Source organism: Helianthus annuus, chromosome 9 (genome assembly GCF_002127325.2).
Source record: "Helianthus annuus cultivar XRQ/B chromosome 9, HanXRQr2.0-SUNRISE, whole genome shotgun sequence".
Taxonomy (NCBI): Eukaryota; Viridiplantae; Streptophyta; class Magnoliopsida; order Asterales; family Asteraceae; genus Helianthus; species Helianthus annuus.
The window spans coordinates 130,711,324-130,735,872 of NC_035441.2; the positions used below are offsets into that span (position 1 = coordinate 130,711,324).

General features: G+C 38.6%; 4 protein-coding genes across 5 annotated transcripts; 3 read left to right on the forward strand and 1 right to left on the reverse strand.

The window, feature by feature from the left end:
* Positions 1–4,407, forward strand: LOC110878705 (probable protein phosphatase 2C 47). 2 transcript variants are annotated; one of them, XM_022127058.2, is made up of 4 exons: positions 1–493; positions 1,782–1,985; positions 2,082–2,287; positions 3,550–4,407. In XM_022127058.2, exons 1-4 carry the CDS (start codon positions 320–322, stop codon positions 4,103–4,105), a joined length of 1,140 nt encoding a protein of 379 aa, XP_021982750.1. In that variant the 5' UTR covers positions 1–319; the 3' UTR covers positions 4,106–4,407. The 2 variants fall into 2 exon arrangements, with proteins under 2 accessions (XP_021982750.1, XP_021982751.1); XM_022127059.2 differs by having other exon boundaries at positions 2–493; positions 1,791–1,985.
* Positions 4,408–7,781: 3,374 nt separating this feature from the next.
* LOC110878704 (epidermal growth factor receptor substrate 15) lies at positions 7,782–18,676 on the reverse strand. The gene is made up of 13 exons (XM_022127057.2): positions 18,314–18,676; positions 14,948–15,740; positions 12,814–12,999; positions 12,398–12,621; positions 11,973–12,047; positions 11,494–11,565; positions 11,287–11,385; positions 11,141–11,209; positions 10,953–11,067; positions 10,129–10,197; positions 9,753–10,047; positions 9,064–9,190; positions 7,782–8,717 (listed from the first exon to the last, which is right to left on the reverse strand). The coding sequence occupies exons 1-13, from the start codon at positions 18,443–18,445 to the stop codon at positions 8,016–8,018; spliced, it is 2,958 nt and encodes a 985-aa protein (XP_021982749.1). The 5' UTR covers positions 18,446–18,676; the 3' UTR covers positions 7,782–8,015.
* Positions 18,677–21,038: 2,362 nt separating this feature from the next.
* LOC118481779 (chromatin assembly factor 1 subunit A-like) lies at positions 21,039–22,970 on the forward strand. The gene is made up of 5 exons (XM_035977035.1): positions 21,039–21,271; positions 21,404–21,535; positions 21,614–21,862; positions 21,933–22,890; positions 22,961–22,970. Exons 1-5 carry the CDS (start codon positions 21,160–21,162, stop codon positions 22,968–22,970), a joined length of 1,461 nt encoding a protein of 486 aa, XP_035832928.1. The 5' UTR covers positions 21,039–21,159.
* Positions 22,971–23,249: 279 nt separating this feature from the next.
* LOC110878703 lies at positions 23,250–24,050 on the forward strand. Its single transcript, XM_022127056.2, has 2 exons — positions 23,250–23,393; positions 23,468–24,050. Exons 1-2 carry the CDS (start codon positions 23,370–23,372, stop codon positions 23,879–23,881), a joined length of 438 nt encoding a protein of 145 aa, XP_021982748.1. The 5' UTR covers positions 23,250–23,369; the 3' UTR covers positions 23,882–24,050.
* The last annotated feature ends 499 nt before the right edge of the window (positions 24,051–24,549 follow it).

Here is a 24,549-nt window from a genome sequence, read left to right on the forward strand (position 1 = left end):
TCGTAAAAGAAGATACGAGTTTTGCAAAGTCAACTGAAACACCATGAAAACACAAAGCTGGCTGTCTGCCACGTGTCACAAGTCTCCTCTTTAACGCTACATTGATCCACTCAAAATGAACAACTTTTCGCATGTGGGTCTGCACCTTGATTGTTGTTCTAGAGCCGGTTGCTTGTGGATGGAGGACTAGCTGGTTTCCAGCTGTTTGTATGCTGTAACAACACAATGGGCTGTTGATGAACTGTCTGTCTGTCTGGATTAAGTTGTTTATTTAGTGTGCACACCAAGTGTTTGATGAATTGATTAAGAGAAAGGTGAAATGGGTCCTGGGACTGATCAATGTACATCATTGGATAATGGGTATTTGAAGGAATGTGTGCCTCCTTTGGAAGATAATATTGATCAACCAAATGCTGCTGCTAAGCCTCCTAGGAGTCTTCAGCCTGTGAGACATTGTATTAGCCAGGCTATGCTGGCTGGCACCTCGGATTCGGTTGGTGATTTTTCCTCAAAAGTGACCAGATTTCTGTTTTTGACTTTTGAGGATTATGTTTTGTAATCTGTATTGGTAAGAAGTTGTTTTGGGGTTTAGTTTGTACAACATGACCCACATATCTGTTTTAGAAATAAAATGTTCTATCATCTTTCTTTATCATTTAATGATAGGTATAAATACTTTTTGTGGGTTATGAATATAGTGTGCTGAAGATGAATTCATAAGCTGTTTTGGTGATTTTAGTATGTTATGTTGTTGAATAAGATGTCCCAAACAAACTGTTTGTGTGAATGAACTCAAGATCTTGTCATTTGGTCCATCTTCCATGGTTTTTTTTTTTTTTTTTTTTTTTTTGTTTTGTTTGGCAAATTGGATTTTAACAATCCAAACTATGACTTATTGGCAAATAGTCCGTACTATCAATATGACTAATGACACTCCTAACGTTCACTTTCGTTGCCAAGAGCAAATTCACTCACATGGATGATTATGAACGAAATGGGGAAACGTACATTCCTTGTGAGCGAAATCGGGTGTAAATCTATGATGATAATGTGAGTGGGATTGCCCTTGCCAATGAAAACGAAAGTTAAGAGTGCCACTGGTCAAATTGCCAATATGGACTATTATCGGAATATCAACCCAGTTTGCCATGTTTCTTGGGTATTCAAGTGACAGTTTTTTTTCTTTTTGAACGGATAACACGCACCCTCTAATCCTACTAGTTGTACACCGATGTCCACTATGGGACTCGAACCCTCAACCTCATGGGGAGTGACACCAACACCACTTTACAGTTTACACACCTTGAAACCACTAGGCTAGAAGCCCTTTGGTATGTTAAGATCAAACAACATTTTGTGGTTTCGGGTTAAGTATCTAAGACTAGCTGTTTAATTCACAAGCATTAAATTGATCCAGTGTTGATGTACCACAAACTGCTAACAGATATGGTTTAGTTATTTCAATAAAAGTGTAATTTTCTTGTATAATCTTTGCTCTAGATTATGACTTCAGTTGGTTAAAAACCTTGAAATACATACTTCGATTGGGCGGGATTTATAACTTACTAAGGTGTTGGGTAGGGTTTGCTATTCAGAAAGGGGTAGCGGCGCAGCTTGTTGCTGTCTACCTGCCATTGGTTTGTAATCATATTACATTTTAATTATTTAAAAAAATAAATAAATAAATAAATAATGAAGACAAAACCTAAGAAAATTGATTATGTGATTATAATGTTGTAAATTGTATCATTTGGATTTTCTAATAATTGTTCTTTTCTCAGTCTGTAAAGAAATCTACAAACGAAGGCAGCGGCCTGAAATCACCACAAAACGAGAAATGCGCGTATACGCCCATCTTTCGCTCAGGCAGCTGTTCCGAAATGGGTCCAAAACCGTATATGGAGGACGAATATATTTGTGTAGATGATCTTCAACAACATTTAGATCCACAACCAGATTACCCTTTTCATGGAGCTTTCTATGGGGTAACTTTACATATCCAACTCTCTAAATTCCTTGATCAACAAGGAAACTAAACTAGTGTTTCATGCCTGATGTATGCAATTGAATTACTGTTGCAGGTTTTCGATGGACATGGTGGCATTGATGCTGCATCATTTACTAAAAGAAACATTCTTGAGTTCATTCTCGAGGACTCTATTTTCCCAAAGGGGGTGAAGAAAGCTGTCAAGAATGCGTTTGCCAAAGTTGATCATGCGCTAGCGGATACTAGATCTCTTGATAATTCCTCTGGAACTACTGCATTGACTGCCCTCATATTAGGAAGGTAACCTACTTTATACCGACTGAACAATTGATATTACGGGTTCTAAACGGGTCATCTTCGCTGGTTGACATGTCCAACCTGACATGAAATCAAAAATTTTGATGCGAACCGGTAAACCGTGTTAGACATACGAACCCAAACACGGCACATAAATTCGCGGGTTGACACAAACATGACCCGTTTAACCTGAATTATTATTTTTTTTCTTATTTTTCTGCATATTAATATTTTAAAGTAAAAGGTTTAAATACAAAGGGTTGTTAACGTACAAAGAGTAAAAAGGATTTTATTGGTTGAGTAAGTTTGATTTCCTTCATCCGTAATTTTCATTTGTTATTTCCTTAATGCGTAATTTTCAATTGTTATTTCCTTCATGCGTAATTACTTTTTACACTTTGTACGTTAAGTGTACTTTGTACATTAACTTACCCCATATATTATATATATATTTTTTACAACCAAAAATACAAATTTATGCAAAATAAATACATTAAATTATAGATTCTTATGCCGGTTGCAGTTTCAACTTCTATATTTTTCGCATATAATACTCAAAACCAGTTATTTAGGAAAAATTACAAGTTTTCTCCTTTATCTTAATACCACTTATCAGGCGGTGTCCTTTTTAACGAATTTTGACAAGTTTTGCCCTTTACAAGGAATTTGGTTGCACGTTTTGTCCTTTAGGCTTAACTCAGTTAGATTTTCTTGTTAAATCTTGTCACCCAAGGGTATTTTAGTCTTTTTACCCATTTATTTCTTTAAAAGAATAAAACAAAATATTTTAGGGTTGACTCTTGAAATAAATGGGTAAAAAGACTAAAATACCCTTGGGTGACAAGATTTAACAAGAAAATCTAACTGGGTTAAGCCTAAAGGACAAAACGTGCAACAAAATTCCTTGTAAAGGGCAAAACTTGTCAAAATTCGTTAAAAAGGACACCGCCTGTGACAAATGGTATTAAGATAAAGTACAAAACTTGTAATTTTTCCGTTTATTTATGATATAGAACGTGTTTTTTAATATTAAATATAAGTGGGTTAAATGGGTCTACGCGCGAACCTGCCAGTTTGACACGAAACCCGTTTAACTAAGCGTGTTCATGGGTTAGACCCAAACCGTTTATTCTAAACTCAGACCCACAAATTTCGTGTTAGGTTATGTCGTGTCATAAATTCACACCCTTATAATGACATATGGTGCGGGTCATCAAGATTCAAAGATTAGTATATATGCGGACTTTGACGATTGGCATTCACAGGAATATGTTAATTGCAAATGCTGGGGACTCGAGAGCTGTACTAGGGAAACGAGGAAGAGCGATTGAGCTTTCAACAGACCACAAACCGAGCTGCACATCTGAGAAAATGAGAATAGAGAAACTTGGAGGTGTGATTTACGACGGGTATCTCAACGGACAGCTGTCAGTAGCACGTGCACTGGGAGACTGGCACATGAAGGGTCCCAAAGGTTCGGATAGCCTCTTGAGTGCTGAGCCAGAACTGGAAGAAGTAACACTAACTGAAGAAGACGAGTTTCTGATAATCGCGTGTGATGGTCTATGGGATGTGATGAGCAGCCAATACGCGGTAACAATTGTAAGGAAGGAACTTATGCTACATAACGACCCTGAGAAGTGCTCTAGACAACTTGTTAGGGAGGCTTTGAAGCGGAACAGTTGTGACAATCTGACGGTTGTGGTCGTCTGTTTCTCATCCGACCCGCCACCAAAGATCGAGATACCCAAAATGCATAGACGCAGGAGCATATCCGCTGAAGGACTTGATGTTCTAAAGGGTATTTTGGATAATGATTGATTCAAAACCAACCAAATTCAAGTGGTTTGCTGGTTTTGACTTCTATCCATTTTGTTGAGTATCTAGCACAAAGTTAATTTGTACAAATTGATTAAACCACTAGTTTTTTTTTTTTTTTTTAATACATTTTTCTTTTTGCTTCTCTTTTAAAATTATCATTTTGTTACAAGGTAACAATAAGAATTTCTCTTCACTTTTTTAAATTTTTTTGGGTCATTTTTTGGTCAACTTCTCTTTACCATTTGTATGAATGGGTCAACTTGTAACTTGTTGGGATATACAAACATTTGCTTTAAATTTTAGCCCTCTGACCAATAGAATAAAAGTTCTGATAAAACTAAAAAGCGTACAAATCTTATAAAAATGGTTCCAATCGAACTTCCTAAAACCTAATAGTTATATAAAACAAAAATACGCGAAACGTCTTTGTGGCATGTTGAAATTTCAGCTTTGGTTCTTAAGTTTTTAGGTACGAGAAATTATGGCTATAGTTCCCTAGCGTTCACTTCTCATCCTTGGTATTGGTGTATGTTAAAAGATTGTCAAGTCATGTAATGGGATGATTTATTAATGAAGAAAACACAGAAGATGTTCATATACCAGACACGGAATGGTTCTAGTAAATTTTTGGTTACTACACGAATATGTCGTTAGATAATTGAATTTGCTAAACAAAGAATGTCTATAAACAGACAAAGAATGTCTTGACAAAAAGGTCCTCATTTGTTGACTATCATAGATTGTATTGCCAAATAGAACTGTCAATTGTCGACTGAAATTGTCGATATGTTGAATTTGAAAATCCAATTTCTTGAATATAATATTTATGTTAATCTCTCCTTAAGCATTTTATAAGCAACTGTTTTTATAAACATACACAAACAAAATCGATTAACCATTATCGAAATCAAATGATTCCTTCATTCAAAATTTATAGTCAACAAATGACTACTAAAATGAATATTATATTCAAGAAATTGGATTTTCAAATTCAACATATCGACAATTTTAGTCGACAATTGACAGTTCTATTTGGCAATACAATTTATAATAGTCAACAAATGAGGACCTTTTTGTCAAGACATTCTTTGTCTGTTTATAGACATTCTTTGTTTGGCAAATTCAAATGAGGACCTTTTTGTCAAGACATTTTTTGTCTGTTTATAGACATTCTTTGTTTGGCAAATTCAATTATCTAACGACATATTTTTTGTCGTTCAATTTACTATTCGTGTAGTAACAAAAAATTTACTAGAACCATTCCGCGTGTGTGTTAAAAGATTGTCAAGTCATGTAATGGGATGATTTATTAATGAAGAAAACACAGAAGATGTTCATATAGACCCCAGTATCATAGAGATTTCTAAATAGTAGACGTAAGCAGTGACGACTATAAGTTTCAATTATTCTACCCGCTGTTTTAGTTATCAACACTCGTTAGCAGGCACAAAAAAAATCTTTGGTAGACATTTCATTGTCGTTTACAACTATGTAGCTTTTGATTTGTTGTTTTTCTTTTCTTTTTTGAAATAATGCTAGATCCATTGTTAAACATTTGTTAGTGGTAATATTGTTGTACAATAGAACCTTTGCCTATATAAACAAGGCACTTCGTTCATTGTAAGTACATCGAAGAAATAATGTTACAAATAACAAATTAAAGATAATTTGTTACTAAGAACACAGGACAACGCACTTTCTTGCACCCAAATATCTTTTAAAAAACTATAAAAAATAGAAAAAAAAGTTTGATGAAGTTATTTTAAAAAGAAAATGTAATTTTCTAACTTTTATCTATAGTAAAAAAAATTACAAATAAAAGATAACACATGAATTTGTGTTTGATGAAGTTTTTAATTTTTTTTCTTTAGTTAAAAATGTAATTCTTTTTTTTATCTATAGTAAAAAATGTTACAAACAACAATAAAAAACATTACAAGAAACATATTCATTAAAAACATCAATTGATACAATATTGAATAACTTAAATAACTAATTAGGACACTATTGATACAACATAGTTTTGCTAATTTATCACAAATCTTTAGCTGTTTTTGTGACGGTTCTAAATAAACACACTCATACCCCCTCTCGTACCTCATCTAGAGCCTTGATGATGCGTAACAAGTGGAAGGTTGTGATAGGAATCAGAGTAGGTAACGGGTAAGATATTTAAAAATTCAAAAGAAGCGGACAGGCTACGGGTGACTCGAGATACAGATACACCACTCGACCAATCTGTAGGGCAATCTAATACGAGTTTAGGATACAGAAATCACCACCTAAAGTTGTGATTAGATTCCAGAGAACACCATCCAAACATGCCAAGCTTGAACTAGCAATGAAAAACGATTACTCCCACACAAGTAGAGAAACACACTTTTTTTTTATAACCAAAACTCACTCCATTCATTCACTGTGCTTTACGCATTCCATAGAGTAATAAAATACTTGAATTAGCATTGAATGATTACAGTAACACCTATAAGATCGACCTACTAGGTGTTTCGGTGACCTTTAATATCGTGGAACTTCAGCCTTATGTTGGCCATGATGTTAATGTTAATGTTACAAGTTTCTATATGTTACCCTCTTTGACTTCTATCAGGCTGGCTGATAACAATCGTACATCACAGAGCACACAAGATCATGTGACTGAGAACGAAATCAGATATGCTTATTCGTTCATCTACAATGACTTGTTTGTATTGCGGGATAGTATACTAGCGACCACGCTCCGAAATGAGAAAGAGTAGCGGTTATCGAGCATGTTTAATGAGGTCAAAGCTAGTTGCTAGGAGGTACATTTATAGTTTGTGATTACAGGAAGTTGTGGTTCATTTAATGTGCACCGCACGACATAGCCACATAAGATGTCAGGTGTCCTTTACCTGATGAGCGCCCCATTTAATATTTTACCCTTTTTGCATTCGGTACATGTGCAGTAGTAACAATGGGCTCACAATGTCCTACAGGTAAACTCATAAACCCATATCTCGGCGTGTACCCAAAGGTTAGACCCGGCTAAGGTGTATCCAAAGGCTATGCCTCAACTAAATTATATCCGAAGGCTATGTCTGTGTCAATGTGTATCAAGGGGTTACCCTGTTAAAGTTTGTTTAGTGAATATATCCGAATAAAAGTGTAGCGACCGGTTAAGGCATGTCCAAAGGGCAAAGGTTACCTCTGTCATCAAACCTGAAATATGTCTTAAATCAAACAGCCCGAAATCTAACCCAGCATTCACAAACGACAACAAAAACCCAAAAAGTACACCTTGAAGCCAAAAAACACATACATGTCCCATGTGGTTTCAGATCTTTGATAAACACATCAAGCCATAAATGATGAAACATCGAAACCATTTCAGAAAATATAACACATGAACAAGATATGAATCGTGATCCCATGTGTTAACAAGTAATAAAACCAAAGATAACTTAAAAAATAACGGCCCGCGTTATCTTTCTTCTCGCATACCAGTAAGCCACACCATCTTGCCAAGGTTCTTAAAAGTTGAAATCCATATACAAATTTTATTTACTTCATTAACAGTTGACAAGGACTTCAGCTTTTTGGATCCTCGCAAGATGGCGGAAACATGCTTGCAAGATTCGTGTTAAAAACAGAAAAGAAAACGTTGGCTCGGATCAGTTTTGTTATTATCCCGCAATGATTAAATCCCAAAAGTAATTAAGGTACATCTAGAGGAATTGCTTTAATAGAGAAGGTTCTTTTAGTTTTACATTGGTTTTAACCTTATGCATCTCAAAACAGATCAATCGGCAGTTTGATAGCTCTAAAAGTAGAATCTGCGATTTCCAAAAACAAACAAACAATCAAGCAAACCAAACAAAGATAAGAAGCAAACTTACCTATACAAGACTCAAAACCCGAGCATGAATATTAATTAAAACGCCTTCCAACCATCTACCGAATCTCTTCTTGGAGTTTCACTCTCCACTGTTGTCTTGAACGGGTCATGTGACATGAAGGGGCCGCTTGATCCGAATGGGTCCGCATCATCAAATGATGGGAACCCATGACTAAAATCAGATGACTCGTTCGTGGAATCAAATCTTGAGAATGAATCATTCGGGTTTTGGAACAATGAATGGCCGAAATCAGAATCGACAGTAGTGCTGCGCATGGAGTCGAATCTAGCAAGGGTGTTGTGGTCATACTCGGAATCTTGAGCGGTGCTGCGGAATGAATCAAATCTTGAAAATGAGTCCCGAGATTGGAAGAGTCCACCATCATTAGGAGTGCTGTTAAAAGAGTCAAATCTTGAGAAGTTATTGGTGAACGAGTGGTCTTCCCGAGGTGAGTTGGTAGCATACATGGGAGTGCTTGGAACTGAGTCGGCAAATACAGAAACAAAGGGTTGCTGTCTAGGAGAACCAGCATAACTGTAAGCAGGTGTGCTGGGAACCGAACTATCAAAAGTTGAAGAAAATAGGCCATGGTTTTGGAACAAGCTGTCTCCAGGCGGGGAGGAATTGTATGAGGGCGTGCCAGGAACAGAATCAAACGTGAACGTCGCCTTCTTCGGAACCTCTGTTCTTATAGGGTTTAGGCCACCCCATCCATCAAACAATTGTGTACTCTCCTCCTGCAAAATGTCATCATCATCAAACAGAAGTCTTGTTAACAATTACAGAATACAATTCACAAATACGATTTCCAACACTGAATAATCAGCATAACAGAAACAGGGAAGAATTGGATAAGAGTTAGCTATATGTATCTAAAACACACACAGAGAACCAAGTTCAAATAGAGAACTACAGAAACCGCATAAACACTTGTACCTATTGCTTTAACTATGATACATAAGCCTGATATGTAACCACGTAACACTCTCTCCCACTTTATCTGACAAGTGTTTATGCGGTTATTGTAGTTCTCTAGTTAAAATTGGTTTTGTATTGAACATGCCCCTATATATACAAACACACCTTATTAGGCTTTGTAGCATTGGAATCCCAAGCTGCATCTGAGTCATAACTTGTGTCAAATGAAGGCCAACCAGCCTCATCAAAATCTTTGTCACCAGAAATAACCGACGGAACATCTGAATGTTCACTGCACCAGTAGCAAAAATAAATATTGTCAAGGAATGCCTCTTATAACAAAAGAAAAGGTTAATACCATGAAAAACCAACATACTTTCTTATTTTTACACAAATAAGTCCCTCAACCTAATTTTGATGCATTAAAGTCTCTAAATTTGTCAAAAATACACGAAAAAAAGTCTCAACCCACTATTGGTATAATAAAGTCCCTAAAATTGTCTATAATGCACGAACTTGTAAACAGAGTTTAAAATAATGACTTGCTACCTCTTTAATTGATCATAATAAGATGACATAAAGAGTTTTTTGTGCAAAAATGTTGAATGTCACTTGATCAAAATTTTGATCCGTTTAAGGGGGTGGCAAACAATTTTTAATTTTTTGTGATTACGTGCATTCTAGACAAGTAGGGACTTTAATATACCAAAATTGGGTTGAGGGACTTTTTCATGTATATTTTAGAAGTTTCGGGACTTTAAATACCAAGAAGATTAGGTCGAGAGACATTTTTCATGTAAAATAAGGAAGTATGTTGGTTTTTTTATGTTATTTACCAAATAAAAACGAAGTACCTTTGTGTTTTTTCATGAAAAATCTTGTTTGGTGGGCTTTCTGGTTCCTTGCTACTCGCTGCTGGGCTGTTTGGTGGACTCTCTTTCTCTTTCTCCTTCTCCCTCTCCATCTTCTTCTCTTTATCTTTATCTTTCTCATTCATGTCACTATCTGGTGTCAACTTATCAGCATCCGATGCGGCTGGAACTGTAGTTGCACCGTCTCGGGATGTAGATTTACTCTCGTGCGACTTTAGCTTAGGAGGTGCTACCACATTTTGCACATCAAGTGTGAGCTCTTTCACAAATGTAAATCCTGCAGCAGGATGCAAAATCAATCTGTTATAAAACTCTTACATACATCAGCTTAATTTTCTATTATGTGTTACTTTACTACCTTCATCTTCAAACGAATCCCACTTTTCATCCCAATCAGCTGCTCCTTCTTGAATGCCACTTTGCCATCCTGAATAAATTTATTAGAATCATCAACGAAAGCTCCATCACAACCTTTAAGCTAAATAAAACTAATTTAGGTATATAAATACCATATCATAGATTAATTAATTTAATTCTCAATTGTTTACCACAAACTCATATTCATCATGTACAGCTTTAACATTCATATCAATAAAATACCTCAAAATATGTAGAGTGACATGTTAAGGAACCAAATCCGATCATTTATGTCATTTAAAAAATTGCCAATATCCATTTACCCGTTTTTCTTTTGTATATTTAAGTTTAAATATCATCTTTTATCAAAAGAATATTTAGAATGCGACGTTTTTACATCACATTACAGAAATGTGTTTTCTTGTAAAAAAAACTCGTAAAAGGGGTATACAAATTTAGTTTAACAAAATATTTGATTGATTCTGCAATCTAAACTGTATAAATATGGAGATATTCTTGGAAAACCAATTATTTAAAACGTGAGCATATTTTAAATGCAAATCTTTACAATGACTTACATTTGCATGATTGATTTTAGAAATGAAGTATTTAAATATGATTGGTTTCATAATGACAATGGCAGAACGGCTATAGCCTATACGCGACCACTTTACAGTCAGAGATGTTTTAAAACATTAGTATAATAAAGAAATGATTTAAAATGTGACTATTTTTTATCAACAAACAAGAGTTTATTTAACGGCATAGTTGGTATTAAAAAAGGTGGAAGTGTGGAACACTGTGTGGTCAATGTGAGAATATTACCAAAAGGCAGCTCAAGCAGGGACGTTGGTTTCCCACGCAATCCATACATTTTGCAGCGCTCATTCAACATTTTTACTTGCTCCTCAAGATCCGCTTGAATGCTATCAACACGGGCCTATACAGCCAGAAGGTTACAAAAATCTTCCGAAAGTAAAATATATAGCATAATCAATCAGAAAACAACCTACCTGAATCTCATCAGGTTTTCCATCCTGATCAAGCTTGACTATTGCTCGGTAAAGATCCATCTTTTTACCCTAATTATTATAATGGACAAATATCCATCAGTACATAATTTTTATATATGAACCTCATGAGAAGCTTGTCAGTAGACCTGAATATCACGGAATGTTGCCTCCTCAATAGTCAACTTAGAAGCTACATCACCAGACTGTTTGTATTTCTCTTCATATTTCTTTGACAGTGATTCAACCTGAAAACACAGGTTGCTTATTCCACAAAACAGCATTTAATATTTAAAACACATGCACGTGTGTGTGTGTATGTGTAAAGTTCGCATCAATCAAGCATAGGGCAATACCTCTCTTTTATCACTGGCAACCCTTTCTGTGATCTCATTTAATCTAGAGTCACATCTGCTCTTGTACAACACCTGTAAGTAAAGAACAAAACATATGATGGGTGACAAATTTATACAGCATGTTCAGAATTCAGATGCTTATTACGTGAAACAACCCAAATGTAGTATTATTAAAGGAAGCTCCAATTTCCAAACAGTTTATATAGAAAGTTAGTAACAACCTTTTCCCTTTCGAACTATAAGTACCAAAGATGAAACATAATATCTGATAAACCAAAAAAAATCATCTCTTTTAAACAATCACCAACTGAAACGAAAACACATGAATCTAGAACCATGTTTCTCTATCTCCCATCCCTAATGCTGAAGCTAAACCAAGTTGAATATCGTCTATTTGTAATAGTTCTATACCATGCACACGCGCACGCTCATGAGGGATACACTTGATTATAAAGGAGGGACGGAAAAAGAGAACTCACAATTTCCTGCATCTTGTTTCGGTAGAACTCAATCTTCTGTCTAGCTTCCAATATCTCTTTTTCGAGTTCACCCACCTGTGTGTCAGAAAAAAAAAGATAGTCAGAAGAATGGAAGTGCACAACTTTCACACAACTATGATAAACAAAAAGGCAGCCATTAAACCATTTGGTGTTTTGACATGCTTCGTTATGCAAGTCGTTTAACTGCTCACTACTTGTAATTTGTTAAGTTAAAAATGTGTAGTTTGGTCCTTTTGTTTTGTCTACCTGGTGCTCACTTATTATTGGCCATCTGACTAGAATTACAGCATGTGCAACACAGCAGTCTGTTTTATAAAGTTGAACCAAACAACATGCAGCTTACTAGAACTAATTTCAGTCATACCAAATTAAAGTTAATGGCAAGAAGAATTTCATGTTTTGACCTTTTTATCTGCCTCAGTTGCCTCCTGGAACTTAGAATTCAATAATTTTTGCTCTTCAGTGCTAAGTTGGTCCACTAGATGCTTCTCCAGCACAGGAACTGTTTGCTTACGCTGTTTAGGCTGCTCATCAGCCTCAGGTATTGGAACCGGAACTGGACGAGGTGGTCTTGCTGCAACAGAAACCACCTGACGTGGGCCTGTCATCCCATGTGCTTGTTGGATGCCTACAACATAATAAATTAATTAATTAATGATAACTAGTAGTGGTAGCATGGTAAAGTCCCATTTACTTACATGTTCCATCTCTAATGCATGAAAACTCCCAAATCATTTTATCAAAATTACTTTGAAATGATATATGATTTTTGTAATCAAAGTTGACAAACTAAGTACCAAAAAATTACAAGTGAGTATACCTGGCGAAGGTCTCCATTGTGAAGCAGCAGGTGTTTGACCCTCAAAGATATTAGGTGGTAGCACCTTAGGAAGAGGACGGCCTTCCCTGAACCGCTCCATAAGGTATAGAGCAATACAAAATTCCTTGAGTGAAAGCATGCTGTCATTGTCCTCGTCAGACAAGTCCCACACTTGCTTTAAGATCTCTGAAATACCAATAATAACCATAATCAACTTTATTATTACAAGATGTTTTGACACCACTACTTGATCTAAACATTGAAAAAAAAAACTCCTAAAATGAACACATACTACAAATGTATGAAACATAATTGGTCAAAAAAATGGAACATTGTGCTTAAAAATTTAAACGCCTAAAGGCATTTCACGTAGGTCGATAAAATTTCATTGTTCGTCATTTTTAAGCAAGATGACATCAATAAACATTAACTTCTTACGAATATAGAACTATTAACATAACTTAATAATAAAAGTAGATGACTTTTGAATGGCAACAGCAACATTATGCCACAAGGATCTTCAAATGGTCCAGAATTCTTTTGAGACAGCAAAACCTTATATTTAAAGTATGTGCTGTATGTGAAAAAAGAAAACAAAAATAGAATAGAAACAAAAAAAAATAATAAGTAATCAGAGTTCAGGAAAATGAATAGTGTCCTTCCATGGAACCCACTGTAAACGCAGATTTTCAACAACTTTAATAAATGTTTTTGGTTACTACGTACTTAGCAAAGAACAGTGTAAATAACAAAGTCTAGTTTAATATATCACTTACCATCATGTTGATTGCTGGTTATCTATTCATATAAAATTATTAATGGTACTATCTTTGTGACTCTTATCATGAATCTCCAATTCTCTTTAACTATGTGCTTATAACTGAAATTCATAATGGAAAAGTACTATTACATCTTCCTCTCTAAATAGTGCACAAATAGAGTACTTGCAAGGTTAGATATGTGTGTCTTGTTTTCTAAATGTATTGATACTAGAGTTATGCGCCGTCCGCGTTGCGGGGCGCTAAACCGAGTATTTCTTAGTTTAATAACATGTACGCCTTTATGTTGGTTAGTTATACATGCTACCTATAACACGATATCAAAAAAGATACATCAAGTTAACCAATTAAAGAAAAACAGTACCATAGTTGTGATAAAAAAAATAACTAAAACGATGACAAACGTGTAATTTAGAGTTGGGGGTAAAACAATAATTTGTCAGGACCAATTAGCGAGTGCTAGGCAGCTGTTTGGCATGAATAAAAACAAAATAAAATAGTAGCATGGTTTTGCCCCAAAAAAAAACGATGGCAAGATTGCAATTTTTAGCTGAGGTAAAATCGTAATTTTAAAAAGGAGGTAAAATAATATTTTGAACTGAGGGCAAAACCATTTTTTTATTTTGAATTGGGGGCAAAATCATAATATTTTAAAACTGCGGGCAAAATCGTAATTTTTAGCTGGGGGCAAAATCGTAATTTTTAGCTGGGGGCAAAATCGTAATTTTTAGCTGGGGGCAAAATCGTAATTTTTAGCTGGGGGCCAAATCGTAATTTGGCAGGACTCTAGCTGAGGGCAAAACCATAATTTTATTTTGAATCGGGGACAAAATCGTAATTTTACACTTGGGATAAAATTGTAATTTGGCATGACCTATAAATAACTATTATATGAAAAAAGAAAAAAAAAACAAAAGTAGCCGCCACTTTTGGCCAACCACTTAAGAAAACTATTCCCGCCATGACGCCATCAACTTGTAAATGTATGTTTGTAAATTTTGATGTAGCTGTTAAGTTATTCAGACTTCAAATAAACTAGGTAAACTAAAAGTTACTTAACTTAATAAAAATTGATTTGAGTTTGCAATAAAAGAAAGCTCCTTTGTTTCTCATGATTGTCCTATAACCTACATAAACCAATTTAGTTTATTGACTGAATTTCGTAACTGTTGCAGAAAGATAATAATGATAAAAACAATAATCCCTCTGTTCCATTCTGCATATAGAAATGATCTTAAATGGTTGCAAAAACGTATATCCAAAAATATATGTGCAGAGAGACACAGCGTATTTAAGTTTTGTTTGTAAATAGAAAACTCAATAAAGCAAGGGGAACTGAAAGGAACTTAACAAACCTCTTGGCAACTTCCAACTCAAGAAAAGGTTACGTGCCTGTTCACCAGTAATTTTCCCATCTCTGTCTGTATCTACTTCCATGAAAACCTTGGTATACTTTTGAACACTGGTCTGTGACATTTTTGGCCACGGTTGTGAAGAAGGAAGACTTTCAGGCCTGACAGGGGGAAATGTAGATCCAGCAGCTTGCTGATTATGTCTAAAATTCGGGTGTGTTTGGTGGTTCTGATTAGCAGTAGGTTGGTGACTTTGAAAGGGTTTAGTGGGTAACTGGGCCCCACCAGCAGATACAGGCAATGAAAAACTTGCTTGAGATGAGACAGCATCACCAAATGATGCAAACCCATTTCCTGAAACGCCACGAGCGATTGAATCTTTAGGTGCAGGCACAGTAGCAGCCGAACCATTTGGTTTAGCATTTTGCAACAAGCTACTAGTAGTACTGGAAACTTGTGCATGCACTCCACTTGTCAGTGAATTATTGTGAATGTTTGCCCCTCCACCTGGCACTATGGGATTGGCTCTCATGACTTGACTTTGCTGTGGTGAATAGCCCCTTATACCATTTCCTGCTGAACCCACCATGTTCGGATTTGGCTGAGGAGGAGTAGAAGCAGGTAGATTAATCTGAGGGGGAGGAATTTTAGCTGAAGCGGGTCCATATAGTGCTGCCTTCACAATATCTGGAGTAAGGTCTCGCTTACTTTGTGCAACAGTTACGAGTTTCAGATAATTGTAGAACTCTGCTCGGCCAAGATAACCACTTCGATTTTGATCTGCATATGTCCATATCTGCGCACAAAGAAATACATACAATGAAAGAATGTAAAGAACCAAAGAATATTCCAGTAGCACATAATATGTAACCTTTTACTCTCCAAATCAAACGGTCTTTGAGCTAAAAATGCTTAAAACACATGACTTTCAAGCATGGATGGATGGCAATCAAACCCGAACCCGATGGGTAAACCCAAAACCCGACACATTTGGGACGGGTTTGGGGTCGGTTAATCGGGTTTGGGACGGGTTTGGGAATAGTTTTTATTTTTTTCGCGGGTTTGGGACGGGTTTGGGATTTAGTGATATACCCGTTTACCCGACCCAATTACCCGATAAAGTATACCCGTTTACCCGATTGTATACCCAATATAATTTCTTTTATATTATTAATATGTATATATATGATACATCCATTTTTTACACATATAGATATTCTATTCCATATACATTGTAGTTATTTGATATATATTTTTATAATAACAAAACAAAATGTAACCGGTTAGTAGTTACCCGATAGATACCCAATGGGTTTTAAGATGAGTATACCCAACGAGTAATCTTTTTAAATTAACGGGTTTACCCGAAACCCGCGGGTATACCCGATACCCGATGGGTATTTACCCGCTAGAAACCCGACGGGTTTTGGGACGGGTTTGGGACAAGCTTATCTAATCGGGTTTGGGTTTGGGATTACCTAAACCCGTCCCAAACCCGACCCATTGCCATCCCTACATGGATGTGAACTGCGATATGCAGGCTATATCATTACATTAACCGAGTCTCTTAAATGTGGCAAGATTTTGCAGAGAAGGTAAGACATACTAATTTATTTCTTGTTGTAGTTACGGGGGCCCTGATGAAACTAGCACATTTTAACATTAAGGGTATCTTCAAAATATTATAAAATATCTTTCCCTTTCTCTCCATATTGAGAACACGAGATATAATTAGAGCATGATAGTTTCTTTTCCTTTTTTTCAAACATGCAAATACACACACATATATATGATACTAAGGTTCCATTCTTTTCTCTTCAGGCACGAGAAAGCAGCATATAGTTTGCTCAGATAATGAAATGTAATTTGCAAAATACAAATCCCTTCCAAACTGCAACTCTATATGCTTATATAGAATGAGAAGAGGCAACAAGTGCTAAGAACCCGTGTCTACCCCATCTCAAGTTTGAGCATCAAATAATCAAATGTCATCATATTCAAAACCAAAACTTACTGTGATGTCTAAGTACAGATAAATCATAGCAGCTCATAATGTTGTTAGTCTCCAAAAGTAAACAACAAAATACAAGACCGTCATATCTTTTATTTTGACACTGATTATAATTCACATCCTGTTCCTGCTCGTAGAGCAACTCAATTCTCCTAAACAATAAATTCTTCATTGAATAATAATATGATGTTTGGATGTGCAATTTGGAAGTGATTAACCTATTAGTTACTATGTTTGGACAACCTACTGCTGCAATGAATATCTTATTATTAAGGGTTCAAATAACCATTGTCAAACTAAAAAAACTTACTTTGAGTAAAATTACTTTACACTTAATCTATTACTTCCTTGAATAATCAGAATTTTCCAAACCTTCAATCGCCATCAGAAAGCGATTATATACATTCAAGCCGTAAAAACATATATGAGTGCTCTCAATTGCAGCATTGCACTACCCTTGTACAGCTGATCATCTCAATCTAACAACTTAATATCACATGATCATTTTCAAAATTAACCAATACACCTAAACAGATGTCTGTACCTAAATGGAACTCATATAAATTCATATTTAACATACACATTCTGATGTGTAACAGAGCAAATCTGGCCTCAATATGTTTGAGATTAACACTCCTGACAAATAAGAAAATCAAAAATAAATTCAACTTCAGAAAATGCAAAATTCTAACAACGTAATATCAGATAATGATCATTTTCAAAATCCATAACCAAAAACACCTAAGCAAATGTCTATACCTAAATGTAACTCATACAAATTCATATTTAACATGTGCATTCTAATGTCTGGCTTGAATCTGATAGAGATTAATACTCAGACTAATAAAAAAATCAAAAATGAAATTAACTTTAGAAAATGCAACTGATCATTTTCATAATCCATAACCAAAAACACCCAAGCAGATGCATATACCTAAATGTAACTCATACAAACTCATATTCATCATCCGCATTCTGTACATAACAAAGTAAATCAGGCCTGAATCTGACAGAAAGCAACACTACGACTAAACATCCTCCTATATCAAACAAATTCGATAAACTAAATAACGAAATCAACTTTAGAAAATGCAAAATTCTAACAACTTAATATCACACGATCATTTCCAAAATCCATAACCAAAAACACCTAATCAGTTGTCTATACTCTATACCTAAATGCAACTCACACAAATCCACATTTAACATACGCATCCTAATCCGTAACAAAGCAAATCTGACCTAAATCTAACCGAAATCAATCCTCCGACTACATGATCCTAGACATGAAACAAACTCAATCAACAAAAAACACAAAATTCTAACAGTAAAGCGCAAAATCACTAAACATCAATTACCTGAGCGAGAACCGGCTTAGGTAAACCAGACGCTTGAAAGAACGAAACAGCTTCAGAGCCACTAACGCGTCCGTCTTGATCTACATCTGCTCGTTTGAAGTAGAGTTCAAATTGATCCGTATTGACCGCCATTTCTACACAAGCAGTTGACGATCGACGAATTACAGTAACTGAATTCGAAGAACCGAATAGATCTGAAAATTAGGGTTTTGAAAGGTGCGTATGATATAAGCAGTAGAGAAATTGAAGATGATTAGTGAGTTTGGTGACGGTTTTCTCTCCGATTTGAGGGAGTGAATTGTAGAGTCGTCGGATCCAGAATGGCACAACGATTGGGTTAGGAGATGACAGAAATGTAACTACAAAAGTAAAAGTTTAATTATTGCATAAATTATTGAGAAACTATATTCTAACTACGCGTACGCGATTAGTGTGTAACATACAGATTTTGGTTGTGCGAGTTTGTGAGTCTGAAGAAACACTGATCTAATTAAGGTATTAATTAGGTGGGTTTATGTTCCTTTCATAGAGGTTAATCTTCTTTTAGGTATTTGAGCTTCGACTGGTTACTCAACCTGCAAAACAGAACACCGTTACTCGTTAAGAGGGGAATGTGGGGGTTTCCCTCTTAACCGGGCTCCGGCGTGAGAATAAGTGACTGCTTTGAGAGTAATTAAGTAGTAAAGAGTGAGAGCCGAGAGAGTAGAATGAATAACCTGAGGGATGAAGTTCTCTATTTATAGCCAGAGTGGTGTAAGAGGTTGTGGGCTGATGGGCCTTGGGCCAGAAACGGACAACAACGAATATGCTCTTTGCCTCGCTGGCCTCGACTGCTTAGTGGCTTCTAGATGCTCGTCGGTGCTGGCGCACCTTGATTGGAGCCACGTGTCATTGTTGTCGGCCTTGTTGTCCCTTCCGTCATCAGCAGACAAGTGGAGATCGTGGGACAGTTGTCCCCGTCTCTCGATTGGTGCCATGTAGGCGTCCTTGTGTACTTATCGTCAGAAGATCGTGGCGCACGATTGAACAGAGCCTGCTGGACGTTCATTGGCTCTTTTTCCTGCCACTCGTACCCTGTGTACCTCTGTAGGTAACAGCGCGTCTTCTTATGGAGAGGATTTTGCTTGGTGGCAACTAACCCGCGCGGGGCTAGTGTGTTCACTTATACCATTGTTTTCATGCTAAGTGTTGCTATCTGACTTCATTATGTGCTCTTCCTCGCGCGGGGCTAAGTCATAATGTGACGTAAGCTGCGCGAGGCTGTTATTATCAAGTTGTTATGCTAAGGAGTATGGTCTCACGTGCAACCTGTTATGAGGTTTGCGCGACTTTTTGGGACCATACCCCTTCAAGTCCCCCCAGTCCAGTGCTGCACCATGCGCAACGCAAGTGGTTGGAGCTCTGGACTTGATAAAAATAAGAGAAGGGGAAGTTGTCCTTTTGGTCTTGACTTGTAAGGCGCATGTAGGAAACTGTAGTTTTCGATGCGCAGGTACTAGGCAGGTGTCGAGTGATATCTTGTTTGTCCTTTTAATCGCGCGAGGTGTTAGTAGTTTACGTATATCTGGCGCGACTCTTGTGACTTCTGCATGAAGTTACTTGCACGTTTTATGGCGGGAAACTTCGAAATTTGAACCTCTGACAGGTTGGTGAGATAAGTCGCTGAGGGCGACGTTTGAGTTGACCCCTGGCACGGGTGTCATCATGCCACCTGCGGCGGTTGCACTTCATGTCAGGAGAGTGGGTGCCACGCGCGCGTGGTAACCGTCGTCCCTGTTTTCCCGCTCGACGTGGCAACCTCTCGTTGGTTGCCCTTGCGGCTAGTGCGGCACGGTTACCCATCGCATTAAATGCGATGGGTATAAATATCCGAAGAGAAGGGTGAGGGATTCACTTTCTCTTCGTTTCTTCTCTAATTTCCTCTCAAAACTCTTTGAATCTTCAAAGTGTTCTTCGTTTTCTTCGAGATTTCTTCAAATCTTCAAACTTTCTTCAAGTTTTTTCCAGCTTTTTCTTGAAATATGAGTGAAGAACATCAAGAAGCTCCTGTTAGTGAGGAGGGGCCAGTCCCAGTCCTGAGATGGGACTTAGGTTTATTCGAACAGATCGTTCGAAGTTTTAGGTTTCCACCGGAGTGGGATGCCCGGTACCCTGCTCAGGGTCAGACCGCGGCTGATGCCCCACCCGGTTACATTACTTTGTTCGAAGACTTCTTCCTTCAAGGAAACTTCCGGCTGCCGGCGACTAACTTCTTTGGTAGCATATTGTCCTACTACAAGTTTCATATTTCACAGTTAAGCCCACCTGGGATGGTGAGGGTGAGGCACTTTGAGTTCTTGTGTCAATCTCACGGCATTGAGCCGACGGTGAATAAGTTTCGTGTCTTCTATCAACTGCAAAGAACAATGGGGTTCTTTTCTTTTGCTAGCCGTGGTACGGCTAAGAAGATTTTGTTGAATCCTCCCAAGAGTTTCCACGACTGGAAACCCAAGTTCTTCTTCATCCGGGAGGAAGTCTTGCCAATAGCTATGCCGTTTAGGGAATGGACCGAGGTTATACCAAAGGAGGACCTTCCTATACCGAAGTCTGCTCGGTGGTATCAGCAGCTTACCGCAACCCCTAACCGGGTATTTGGGGAGAATGTTCTGGTTGCTGCCAAGATGAGTGACCAGTGGTCACCTAGTAGCAGGGAACTCCCGGTCTTGAAGATCGGGGAGCAAGGTTAGATACTTTCCCCCTTTTTGTTTTGTTTCCGAGTACATTCACTTAACTGGTTTCTTATACTTTGTTTTTGTTGTGTAGAGACGCAACTCTATCAGGCTGCCTTCCCAGCCTTTGGTGGCTCCATGGGCGTTCGCCCTCTGCGCGATGATGAGGAAGGCTGGTATGACCAGATAAAAGGGAACTTCATGTTTCCTCCTGCTGACGCCTTCGCCTCGCCGCCGGATGCAACTGAAGGTGCGCAATATCCTAAACCTCGTCCATTGCGCTCTGTGACTTCTGCTGGGAAAGAGACTTTCTATCTTTCCAGCGAGGAGTCAGTAGGGTCTTCGAATGGCGAGTTAAGTTCGTTGCCTAAAATCTTTGCAGGTGTGTTGCGCGATCTGGGGGTTGACCCAGAGGAGAAGAAGAAGAAACCTTCGAAGAAGAAAAAGAAGGCGGATGTTGAAGTGACCAGCAAGGGTCCTGGCGCCAGTCGCGCAACTACTGCTGCTGTCAAAGGTACGTTTCGCCTCCGGCAACGTGACTTAGACGATTACGTGATAATCAGTGACTCTTATGAAGGTTTATCATATGCAGCTATGGGAAAGACTGGCGCTGGTGGGTCAAAGGGCTCTGGGAGCGCGGGTTCTCGTAACCCGGATGCTGACGCAACTCCATCTCAACCTGAGGATGAAGAAGAAGAGGAAGAAGAGACTGCCCCGTTGATTGGAAGAAAGAGGGGTAGAAGCGAGGCGACAACTGGTGTGGCCTCTGCGCCTGTTTCAGTTGTTATTCCCGTTGTTGGGAAGAAGAGCAAGTTGCGCTCGTTATACCAGTTTTCTCCTGGTATGCTCTTATCTCCCTTCTTTATAATTTAACCTCTTTTTGCTCAAGTGCGTTTGCTTTATTCTTGTAGAGATCAAGAAGAAGACCCCTGAAAAGGGGGTTAAGTTTGTTGAACCCAGCACGAAAAAACCTAAGGTTGCCACTGAACCTTCCGATTCTGCTGCGCGTGATGCTGCGAAAACTGCTGAAGCGCAGCGAAAGGCAGAAGAGGATCGGAAGAAAGAAGAGAGTAGGATTGCTGCGCAGAAGAAGGCTGAAGAGCGAAAGCGCAAAGAAGAGGAAGAGAAAAAGAGGAAGGAGGAGGAGGAGAGAAAGCTGGAGGCGGAGAGGAAGAGGAAAGCGGAAGAGGAGAGAAAGCTGAGGGAGGAGGCGGATAGGCAGAGGAAGGCGGAAGAGGCGAGGAAAGAAAGAGCTGCCGATCAGTCTTCTGTTCAAGGGCAGTCTGGTGTCCCAAAACCTCCCCCTGCTGCGCCGATTGTTACCTCAAAGGGGTTAGGGCGCTATGTGTCTAGTGGTGCAAGCTCTGGAGGAGCTGGGGGCTATAACCCCAATGTGATAGGTGCGAAGGATACCGTCGGGGACATATATTATAAAACTTATACTGAAGAGGAACGTGGTGATGCTCCTCATCAAGCCCCTTGGAGCTTAAGGCAGAAGGATACATTTGTTGAATTTGGTCCTTCTCGCGATTGGTACTTGAACCAATTCACTCCTGGCGAAGTTAACCGTCAAAAGGCGAAGCCGCATGAAATGTTGTATCGCACTTACATTCTTGCCGAGGCCAACGCTCGATCTGCTAACCATCAGATAGTTCGTGAATGGCGAACAATGGTCAGAGAGCGCGCCGACTGGGAGGCTTACCGAGAACGTGTGCTAAAACGTGTTGGTGAATTTGAGAAGGCTAAGGCCACATTTGATGAGGAGAAAGCCAAGTTTGAGGCTGATAGGAAAGCTGAAGAGTGGGGTCGCGAGGGCCTGCAAAAGAAACTTCATAATGTGGAAGAGCAACTGGCCAAGGAGAAGGCCGAGTTCAAGCGCATCTGCGCCCAGGACAACGAGCGCGCCTATGCGGCTCGACAAAAAATTGTTGGTCTTGAGGCGAGGATAGCGGAGCTGACGTCGAAGGTGGAGGAAGCGCAGGTTGAGACAGCCGCTAAACAACAGATGGAGGTTAGTTGATTTTCCTTTCGTTTTCTCCTTTGTTGTTTATAAAATTTCTAAGTCATTTGCCAACTTCTAGGTTGAGTTGTCTGAAGCTAAGGTTCAGCTGTCCACCAAGGACAAAGATCTCCAGGCCAAGGACGTTGAGATTGCGGAGCTCAAACGTCGCTTGGATGAACAAATCGACAAATGTGAGTCCCTGGAGATCGACCTTGGGGCAGAGAAGGTCAAGGCCACCGATGCTGAGGAGGCGCGTGCTGTCAGCACTGCGGCGCTTAACGTGGCTCAGACAAATTATTCTGAGGCCCAAGGCATTGTGGACACGCTTGTTTCTGAAGCAGAATGGATGCGCACTCGGGGAATAGTGCTGGTAAGTCCCTTTTGCCTTACCTTTTTCTTTAACATGTTGAAGAGTTTATTCTTAATGCTCCTCTTTTGATGAAGGTTGCCAACTCCATCCTGAACGCCGGCGAGCTAGATCGCGCTGTTGCTGCTCTTACGGATGCGGCGCGTGCAGTTGGTCATCGAGGAGGTTACCTGGAGTGTGCTGATCACGTTGAGCGAATGCTGGGACAAGAATTCGATACAAGTCATTGCTCAGTGACGGAACAAGCTGATGCTGCGCTGGCCAGTGCTGAGAACTCATATGACAACCTCTCCTTGCCCATCATGGACTTGGTTGTTAGTGCCTTAAAAAAGGATGATTGGTGTCAGCGCCTCAAGGCGATCCTTGATCCACCGATTACTGTTGAATCATCTGATGAGGAAGCAGCTGGTGATGATGGCGGAGGTGATGACGATGGCGACGATGGTGAAGGGAACGAAGATGATGATGGTGAGAAGAAAGAAGACAAATAGAGTAGGTTGTTAGTTTGTTGATAGGCGTTTGTGCCTTTGTTTCTGACTTGATTGTAAGTGATGCGCTTTTGCGCAGTTTTAATGACAATGAAATGTCTTCGTTTTTTCTGTTGCAATTATTGCATTGCTGTAAAAACTTAGGTTAAATTAGCTCGAATAAATGGAAGCGTTTTCTAAGTATAGGGTGGCCACCCGGTCTCGCGCCTTGTTTGCGGAGGACCTTGGAGGTGGTTTGGGCCATCACAAAATGCTGGAGTGTTTTCGCGTTAATCAGAAGTTTAACATGCATTTGTAACGAAAAAACAATGTAATAGAACATGTCGTATGTTTTCATTCAAGTCAGAAGTTGGCTCTTAGGCCTTCATACATATTTGCCAATGGCTCGTAGCCGGTGTGGCGAAATTGAAAAATGGCGCAAGGCCGAAAAGATTACATATAGCATTTGCGCAATTGTTGCGCATTCCAAGTTCTTGGTAAGATGTGGCCATCTAAGGTGCGCAGTTTGTAGGCCCCTTTGCCTAGGACCTCATGAATCAGATATGGGCCTTCCCATTTAGGTGCCAATTTCCCTGGGCGTTCCGCATTTGATGCTTCGTTGTCGCGAAAGACGTACTCCCCTGGATTGAAGGTACAAATGCGAACCCTTGTGTTGTAATACCTTTCCAGTT

Bases quoted from the DNA above. Each gene is read 5' to 3' on its own strand.
- LOC118481779 (XM_035977035.1), top strand. From the start codon at position 21,160: ATGGGCGTTCGCCCTCTGCGCGATGATGAGGAAGGCTGGTATGACCAG. The intron at 21,536-21,613 runs GTACGTTTCGCC...TATCATATGCAG, and splicing joins AACTACTGCTGCTGTCAAAG to CTATGGGAAAGACTGGCGCT. The intron at 21,863-21,932 runs GTATGCTCTTAT...TTATTCTTGTAG, and splicing joins GTTATACCAGTTTTCTCCTG to AGATCAAGAAGAAGACCCCT.
- LOC110878704 (XM_022127057.2), bottom strand. From the start codon at position 18,445: ATGGCGGTCAATACGGATCAATTTGAACTCTACTTCAAACGAGCAGAT. The intron at 13,000-14,947 runs GTTTGTTAAGTT...TTGGTATTTCAG, and splicing joins GAGTTGGAAGTTGCCAAGAG to AGATCTTAAAGCAAGTGTGG. The intron at 11,210-11,286 runs GTCTACTGACAA...TATAATAATTAG, and splicing joins CAACATTCCGTGATATTCAG to GGTAAAAAGATGGATCTTTA.
- LOC110878703 (XM_022127056.2), top strand. From the start codon at position 23,370: ATGCGCACTCGGGGAATAGTGCTG. The intron at 23,394-23,467 runs GTAAGTCCCTTT...CTTTTGATGAAG, and splicing joins GCACTCGGGGAATAGTGCTG to GTTGCCAACTCCATCCTGAA.
- LOC110878705 (XM_022127058.2), top strand. From the start codon at position 320: ATGGGTCCTGGGACTGATCAATGTACATCATTGGATAATGGGTATTTG. The intron at 494-1,781 runs GTTGGTGATTTT...TTCTTTTCTCAG, and splicing joins TGGCTGGCACCTCGGATTCG to TCTGTAAAGAAATCTACAAA. The intron at 1,986-2,081 runs GTAACTTTACAT...TTACTGTTGCAG, and splicing joins TTCATGGAGCTTTCTATGGG to GTTTTCGATGGACATGGTGG.